Source organism: Sarcophilus harrisii, chromosome 4 (genome assembly GCF_902635505.1).
Source record: "Sarcophilus harrisii chromosome 4, mSarHar1.11, whole genome shotgun sequence".
Taxonomy (NCBI): domain Eukaryota; kingdom Metazoa; phylum Chordata; class Mammalia; order Dasyuromorphia; family Dasyuridae; genus Sarcophilus; species Sarcophilus harrisii.
Genome location: NC_045429.1, coordinates 117,751,940 through 117,760,471, shown reverse-complemented (window position 1 = coordinate 117,760,471; position 8,532 = coordinate 117,751,940). Strand labels below are relative to the sequence as shown.

Sequence of the window (8,532 nt, the reverse complement as noted above, 5' to 3'; positions counted from 1 at the left end):
AGTTTACATATATTCAGAAAAATTTCCCCCCTTCTTGTCTAGGGGGAGGGAGAAAAATTTGGAAAACGAGGTTTTGCAAGGATGAATGTTGAAAACTCTTGGCATGTATTTTGAAAAAAAAAATTAGAAAATGTAAATATTTTTAAAAAGCGTTACCATATACACACAGTACTGTGCCAATCTGGAGGTACAATCAGAATTACAGAAAACTGATGTCAGGGATAAATTGATTTACTAGAAGGCTATGGCTGAGCTACGATTTGAAACCAATTTTCCAAAGCTCCAATACATAGAACTTCCCTAAAGAGTGGACCAGATTAGGAACTCGGGAGTCACAGAGAAAGAACACCAGTTCGCAGCCTGTCCACTTTGATCTGACTCAGCACCGGGAGCGCACAGAAGGATTTCTTCCCTTTTTCTTCACGGTACTCGAGTTTACTCAAAGTGGAGGGGGGAGAAGAGATGGAAGGGAGAAGTGAAAAGGCTGGAGTTCCCAATTCGTCCTGTAAGGGTCGCTCTCAGCCGCCCCTCCTCTGGGTTGCCACAGTTACCAATACTTTCCTGGACACCGAGTCGGTACCCTGGTAACAAAGGTTTGTGGGTTGCGTCCACGTCGCTATGGTAACCAAGCCTTTCCAGTTCCGCAGTTGCTAACAGCCGTCGTTACCAAGGCAATTCTGGGGAAGGCGGGGCTTCGAGGTGGGGGAGAGCTCTCCCCAGAGTTGCGGGGAGGGGTTGGGGAAGGCAGAGGGCGAGATTCCCGCGAGCCTGGGGGCGTGGCGGAGAACGGGCCGGACGGGTGGAGGCGGAGTAGGGGCACCTCCGGCCCGTCCCCCTCCCATGGCCGCGGCCCGGCCTCCCGGGTGGGTCTGGAGGCCGGTGGCGCATGATCGACTTCTGGCGCGGGCCTTTCACTCTTGCACTGTGCTGCGGGGTCGGCTCTATGTGGTCGGGGGCCTATCGTTCGGGGGTGCGCGCGAACCCCTTGGAGACGCGGTAATGTTTGACCCGGCGGCAGGCCGGACGACGCGGACGGGCGGCCCCGGGGGGCCCAGGCGCAGCCACCATGACGCGGTGTCGGTGGGCGACCGCTGGCTTTGCGTGGTGGGCGGCTGGGACGGGTCCCGGCGCGTGGCGGCCGTGGCCGCCCTCGATGCGGAGCGCGGGGCCTGGGAGGCATGGTCGGCGGCTCCGGACAGCTGCGCCCCGGCCGGGCTCAGCAGCCACACCTGCACCCGCCTGTCGGACCACGAGCTGCGCGTGGCGGGCCGCGAGGGTGGCACTCGCACCCAGCGCCGCTACGGTAGCGTCTACACTCTGCGCGTGGACCCCCCTGCGCGCACCTACAGGTAGGAGGCCCTGCGGGAAGCTGCCCACGGCCTCGCGCGGGCCGGGCCTCGCCCCTCGACTTCCCTCCCCGGCCCAGGCTCGGGCCTGAGCTGTCCGTCTCCGCAGCTACCGCGAAGAGGGCTGCCACACGGCCTCGCGCTCCGGCCACAGCGCCGCCCTGTTCCGCACCGGCGGCCCGCGGCCCGGCCACCAGCTCTTGCTCTTCGGGGGCTGCAATTCCCCGGCGCCCGAAGTGGCCGGGCACTGGGGCCCGGGGCACATCCAGGTGAGCCGTCCTATGCCACGGGGCGCCCTAACCCGGGGGGTGGGGATGGGGTGATCGGAGCCCGCGGGCAGGGCCACTGCGGCTGGGAAGCCTTCCCCAGACTCCTGGCTCTGATGGCACGAAATAACGAGCCATTGCAGAAGAGAACAGTTTTGTTGAAAGGAAGGTGTCGTTTCCTCGCTCTGAGGCTCTTCAGGGACCCCGAAGGGGGTCTCCAAACCCCAGGTTAAGAACCCTGAGAGTTAAATGGCTCGTCTGGGGCCCCTCAGCCTGATACATCAGGGGAGTTCTGGGCCAGTTTTTCCTAAATAGGGACTTCCACTTTCTCCCCTTGCACCCCTCCTGCCAGGAGGAGCCGGTTGTGGCCTCTCAGCTCACAGAACAGCTATCCCGACTCGTGAGGAGAGAGAGGGGGTCCGCAGAGGGGCCCCGGGGGCTTCGGCACCATTCCTGCTCCGTCGTGGGGCCTTTTGCTGTGCTGTTTGGTGGAGAAACTCTGACCAGAGCTCGGGACACCATCTGCAATGACCTCTACATCTATGATAGTCGTGAGAGCTGTCCTAGTAGTTGGGAGGAACTGGGAGAGGGAGGAACTACAAAGAGGATGCTAAGCAGAATGCAGCTGGGGAAAGAGGGCAAGGGGGAGGGATAAAGTAGTGTGTGCTTAGCCAGGCTGATGGATTACTAAGTGTTGGGAAAGGTCAAAGGGTAGGGGATGGACTAGTCTAAAGAAGGTAACTGTATATATTTTAATATATTTAACATCTACTGGTCATCCTGCCATTTAGGGGAGGGGGTGGGGGGGGGGGTAAGAGGTGAAAAATTGGAACAAGAGGTTTGGCAATTGTTAATGCTGTAAAGTTACCCATGTATATATCCTGTAAATTAAAGGCTATTAAATAAAAAAAAAAAAAAAAAAAAAAAAAAAGAAGGTAACTGTACTCTATCTTAAAGTGCTTTCCTCCCCACAGGCAAATCCACCCGGCCATGGTTCCACTTGCCCTGTGAAGATCGAAACATGAAGCGGGTAGGCCATCGAACCTGCCTCTGGAATAACCAGCTTTATTTAGTGGGGGGTTTTGGTGAGGATGACAGGACACCTTGTCCAAATGTTTATACACTAGAACTGTCTTTCTAAGCTAGGGAAATCTGCTTCTTCACTTCATCCAATCCCAGAAAGCACAAACCTACCACACCCTAAATAGTTCATTAAATGCTAATCTGCAAGTCAGACAATGACACTCTCCATTTGTTGGGAGGTGGGGTACAGTTGGGTGGGGAAGGGTTGTAAAAAGTCCTACTGGTGACATTCTGAGTTTAAAGCCCAAAGTAAAGAACCACTGGGTATCTGTATAATTCATTTGAGTAGAGCTTGTCCCTATTCTCAAATTTTATCAATAGTACAGGAGAAAGCCCAGACAACTGGGCATTGAGACCAAACCATTTATTTAACAAAAATATTACAAGAGCAGCAACAAAGAAAAATAATAATAAAGGGTATATGTAAGAGGCATGGGAGAAAAACGTGACAAAGGTTTTGATTCTTAGGAGACCAGTACACCAGCTGAGCTGGCTTTGGCCCCAGACCCCTCCCCATTGTCCTTGGCCGCTGGCTTCTCATCCTCGCCCATTAGTCGAATATTATGTTTCTCCCTGAAGTCATTCAACTCCCTTCCCTTTGCTTGAAGCTGTTGGGTCAGTGTCTCAATGATCTTCTGAATCTGGAGGTGAGAATTCGGATTAAATGAGAATACTGATAGTCTCTATTTGTTAATAAACTGTTTATAAGGGAAGTCAAGGAGAAATGTCACCTCAATGGCTGCTTCTAGCCAAGACTGAGCAGTCCAACTGATGAGTTGAGAAAAAGAAATAAGACCACTGTTGCCCTACTTCCTCCCAGAGCCCAGCTTGGTTTCAAAGCCCATAAAAAGAATGGACCTAACTCAAGAGATACTTTGATGCTGGCTTTGACCAAAAGTCCTTTTTACTCCATGAATTCATATTAACTTTTAACCTCTTCCCATCTCCCCTCCACTCCCCTTACCTGTTCCTTGTTACCCTCCAAAGCAGGCAGCACCTCTTTGACAGTTCGCTCCACCAGAACCCCCCCAACCATTCGATAGCATTTCCGGGTTGGATCCACTTCTCTCAGTGTATCTATCACTAGGCTAGGGTAGGAAGGAGAAAGGTCTGAGGTAGAGCCCCAACACAGCATAGACTCCCCCTTTACCCCCTCCCCCAACTCTTCCTTATTTCTTACCCCAGACCTCTCACCTGTGTTCATTCAACTCCATTTCCAGCTCAGCTGCTTTGGATGCCAGGCCCCTCTGTTCCTGTCGAAGGCGGTTGAAGCCAGCAACCACCTAGGGAAGAGGAGAGATAAGGTGAGGGAAAGAACCCTATGGAGATGGTTCCTTAGGTGGCAGTATACATGTAGAGAAAAGAAGTACAAATCAAGAGTTCTAACTTGGCCTCATTTATCCTTGTCTGAAATAGTCTTCCCTTGGGGGATGATTCCTACATGTACAGAAAATACAGAGATGGCCAGGACAAGTATTAACATTGGCACATGTACGCACAACAGGTACGGCTGATTTCCTCACATAATGCTGTTCCCTGGGCTTGTACTCTCTATACTTACTATCTAGGACTGAGACTATAAACTAGAAAAAGAGTAGTCCAAACCCTGACCTGAGCATATTAATTCAGTGTCCAATCTTCTACCCTTCCCTATAATCTTTCCTAGCAAGACCCACTTTCTTCTCTAATCTTACAACTAGAGAAAAGAACATAGCAACTAACTTAGCCTTATAGAATTCCCTACCTTTGATGCCTCACTCACTGTGCAATAATATATCAGAATCTCCTTAGTTGCTACTTAAAATACTCTAGTGGCCTCTGCTGCCCCAGAAAATGACCTAGCTGGTCACTATACCTCAGTCTCTCAACATGCCAATTCATCCTTCACACAGCTGCCAACGAAATTTCTAAGCTCAAATGTGACAATGTGGCACAATCCGACCCTCATTCAATAAATCCAATGCTATATAAATATACCTCCTTTTGGCATTTAAAGCCCTTCATAATTTGACCCCATTTTACCCTTCCAGCCTTACTGTACATTACTTCCTTTCATATGATCCAACCAAACTGGCCTTCATGGTGGTTGTCACCCCTAACAGTTTCTTGTCTCCATGCCCCTTGGCACTGGCTATTTCCTCTGCTTGGAATGAATTCTCTACTAACATGCCCACTCCCCCCTTGGAATCTTTAGTTTACTTCAAGGTTCAGCTCAATCATTGACTTTTGCATAAGTCTTTTCCTGATGCCCTGGATTCCTAGTGCCTTCTCTCTCTCCCAGGTTTCATGTCTACATACAGGTGTATGCTGTCAACTTTGTTAGAAAATAAGGCAGGTATTGCTTGAATTTCGAATATCTAGCATCTAGCATGGTATCAGATATCGTAGGTACTTAATAAATATTGATTGGCCAACTTGGACTCCAACAAAATCCAAATGACTGTCTTCCTGTGTGAATACAAATGATTTAATCTACTCACCTGAGAAGATAACATTTTCTGAGTATACACTCAAAAAGTAGTATTTTGTGAAATAAAACCAATCCCTGAACCCTTGAAGTTAAAGCAACTAAAGGAAGTTAGATATTTAATTACTCTTGTTAACTAGTGAGGATCAGGGATGCTTCTAAGTTGAATTTTGAATCAGATGCCATTCCAAATCAGTTTAGGTTTGTTAAGAGTAGAGAATTTTAGCCATTCATAGACAGGCATAGATAGGCAACTATTCAAAATCTTAGCTGAAAATGGTTTTAAGCCAACAAATAATTCAATACTAACTCTTAAGGGATATTAAACTCTGCTCTCAGAATTTCCAATCTACAAATGATCTTTGCTACTGTGGTCTTCCTTTCCATATTCCAATCCAAATTCTCATTTCCCTTTCCCTGACACCATACTGTTCTCATATTTTCTAGCATGGACTACATCCAAATGAGTATACACCTAAAACAAATATACATATAAATCAATCTCAGAAGAAAGGGGGGAGGGAAGATAGGGAAAAGCTAGCAGAAAGTGGGATTTGAGCTGAGTAGGAAGCCAGGAATGTTAGGAATGCTGGGAAGTGGAAGTGATGAGGGAGGAACATTTCAAGTGAGGGGCAGGAAACAATGACATGTGTAAGGAGCCAGCAAGAAGGCCCATGTCCCTGAATCATAGGTATTTGGAATAAACTATAAACAGAAATAGGAGGTCAGGTTTCAAAGTTTTATAAGCCAAAGATGATTTTATATCAGATACTAAAAGTAACAGAAAGCCAATGGACTTTACTGAGTAGGGAGTTTACCTGACATGGTCATACTGGGTGTTTAAAAGGTGGTTAGCTGGTAAGCTTTTTTAAGAAAGAAAGAAAAAAAGATTCTCTTAAAAGTGCAGGTCTAACTTCATTACTCTCCTACTCAAGATTCCAGTGGCTTCATGTTGCCTCTAGGAACAAATACAAAGTCCTCTGGCATTCAAAGCCCTTAGTCCCCTCTGACTTTTCCAGTTTTCTTACACCATATAGTCTTCATTCCAGGAATACTGGTCTCTTGGCTGTTTCTTAAACAAGATGTTCATCTTGGCTCAAGGCATTTTCTCTAGCTGTCCCCTATTCCTGGAATGCTCTTCTTTGTCATTTGTACCTTCTGGCTTCTCTGGCCCCCTGTAGGTTCCTAAACTAAAATCAAACCACCTATGGGAAGGCTTCCCCAAATACTATTAATTCCGGTGCCATCACTCCTATTTATCTTCTCTTTAGCTTTTTTGTGTACATTCATTTGCACTTTGTTTTCCCTCACAAGACTATAAGCTCATTGAGGGCAGGGACTAGGTTTTTATGCTGTTTTTTTTTGCGGGGGATTCATAGAGGGTTGAGGCTTTTTTTCATCCCCAGAGCATATCACAGTGCCAGGCATGTAATAGGTGCTTAATAAATGTTTATTGACTGACACATAAACTAAGTATTTCTTGCTCTGAAGCTTACATTTTATTAGGGGAGGCATGTATAGATGGGGACACTCCCAACATATACATATATAAAGATAAACAGAAATACAAGAGAATTTTGGGGAGAAGGCAGTAGTACGGTGATCAGTAAAGAGTGCTAGGCCTGCAATGAGGAAGAACTGAACTGACATCCAGCCTGATCCCAATCATGTCAAATGATACTTGTAAAATAACCAGCATAGTGCCTACACAGAGTAGGCACTATATAAATGCAGCTCAGTGAATAGATCACTGGATCTGGATCAGGAAGACCTGAGTTCAAATACAGCCTCAGATACCTACTAGTTACTGAACCCTAAGACACTGGAGAAGAAATTAGCAAAGCACTCCAGGATCTTTGCCAAGAAAACCACAGATAGTACCTGTATGCTATGGTCCACAAGGTCACAAATAGTTGAAAATGACTCCAACTAAAGGAAATAATCATCACTGTTGTTATTTAGAAGGTAGAGCTGGAACTTTGAAGGGGAATGAGTTCCAGCATGAGGGGACAGCAGCTTATAATGATGCAAATTCAAAGTCCTCCTTGAGGAACACTGGGAAGGCAAATTTACTCCTAACTGCTCCTGAGACTTCATCTGCAGACCGAGTAATCCCTGACTCTGTATCTTCTATATTCTTTACAAGTGGGTGCTCTGTGGACACCCTCCCACCTACTCCAAATTCTCAATAAATATTGACTTCAAAGAAAATCAGAACCAGCCAAAAGAAGTACCCTCTTAAATTGCAATATGAAATGATCAGGAGCAAAAATCACTTCCCCCCGTCCTTTGACCCGCCCCCCCCCCCAACTGGGGTTAAGTGACTTGTCCAGGGTCACACCTCTAGTTAAGTGCCTAAGGTCAAATTTGAACTCAGGTGCTCCTGACTTCAGGGTCAGAATGTCCCCTGAGCCATCTAGCTGCCTCAAAAATCACTTTTACAAATAACAAATTTTAAAGATTTAAATTAACAAATTTAAATAGCTGGGTTTTTTTTTTTACATTTACATATTTTGGGGGGCCAGAAGTCCTAATTTTTAGGTAAAACATGTCGCAACAGGTCACACATTTACATCAAGCAGGGGACACTATCCCAGTCACCGCATGGCAGGTGTTCTGGAATACATTTCCCACGCCCGGCGAGTCTCAGACTTTGGGGTGTTACTCTCGCTCTTCTCGCGGGTCGTGCCCGTGGGGCACTTCCTGCCGCACAGCAGGGGGCAGACCGCAGAGCTCAGGCTCACACTAACCTGGCCCAAGCACCAACTGTCAGAGGGGCAGCGTGGAATCCTGCGAAATCCGCCCCGACAAGCTCGGCCACGGACTGCAAGCCTGGGCGTTTGCCGGGCCTGGTGGATTTCAGGCTTCACGTGGCCCTTCCCAGGGAGGGGCCTGTCCTCTCCATGAAGTCCCCGGTCCTTTCCCCGACTCGCTCGCTGAGAGCTGGGGAAGACCCTGGACGCAGAGGCCCGGATGGGGCCGGGGGCTGCTCCCTGAGCCCGCCGCCCTGCCCACAAGCTCAGCGCACAGACGCGCCCCCCGCAGTGCCCTCTCCCTCTGCAGCGGGGGGCCCGGGCTTGCCCACGATGGGGCCGTGGCCCGGCGAACCCGGGCTGCAGCGGAGGGTACCGCACGTGCTACAGGCCCCGCCCCCAGGCCCCCACCAGGGGCCGCGGTCGCCGTGCGGGCAGCGCCGCTTACCTGCTCCGCCGACACTGCCCCCTTGCCCGTGCTGGCAGCGCCGCTGCCGCTACTCTTGTTGCCCCGGTTGCTGCTCTCCGCCATCTTTACCCGCCCGCTAGGTGTAGGGCCCTATAAGCCCAATACTCGCCTCCTCGTGCGTCACGTCCGGACGCCTCGGCCTCCAGAT

At 49.0% G+C, this 8,532-nt stretch overlaps 2 protein-coding genes across 3 annotated transcripts; one reads left to right on the top strand and one right to left on the bottom strand.

The window, feature by feature from the left end:
* The first annotated feature begins 668 nt into the window (after positions 1–668).
* Positions 669–2,866, top strand: KLHDC9 (kelch domain containing 9). 2 transcript variants are annotated; one of them, XM_031937417.1, is made up of 4 exons: positions 669–1,349; positions 1,456–1,615; positions 1,965–2,160; positions 2,587–2,866. In XM_031937417.1, the coding sequence occupies exons 1-4, from the start codon at positions 841–843 to the stop codon at positions 2,751–2,753; spliced, it is 1,032 nt and encodes a 343-aa protein (XP_031793277.1). In that variant the 5' UTR covers positions 669–840; the 3' UTR covers positions 2,754–2,866. The 2 variants fall into 2 exon arrangements, with proteins under 2 accessions (XP_031793277.1, XP_031793276.1); XM_031937416.1 differs by having other exon boundaries at positions 1,965–2,163; positions 2,587–2,865.
* A 176-nt stretch (positions 2,867–3,042) lies between these two features.
* On the bottom strand, positions 3,043–8,531 carry PFDN2 (prefoldin subunit 2). The gene is made up of 4 exons (XM_031937427.1): positions 8,364–8,531; positions 3,890–3,978; positions 3,660–3,783; positions 3,043–3,336 (listed from the first exon to the last, which is right to left on the bottom strand). The coding sequence occupies exons 1-4, from the start codon at positions 8,445–8,447 to the stop codon at positions 3,160–3,162; spliced, it is 474 nt and encodes a 157-aa protein (XP_031793287.1). The 5' UTR covers positions 8,448–8,531; the 3' UTR covers positions 3,043–3,159.
* Position 8,532: the final 1 nt, after the last annotated feature.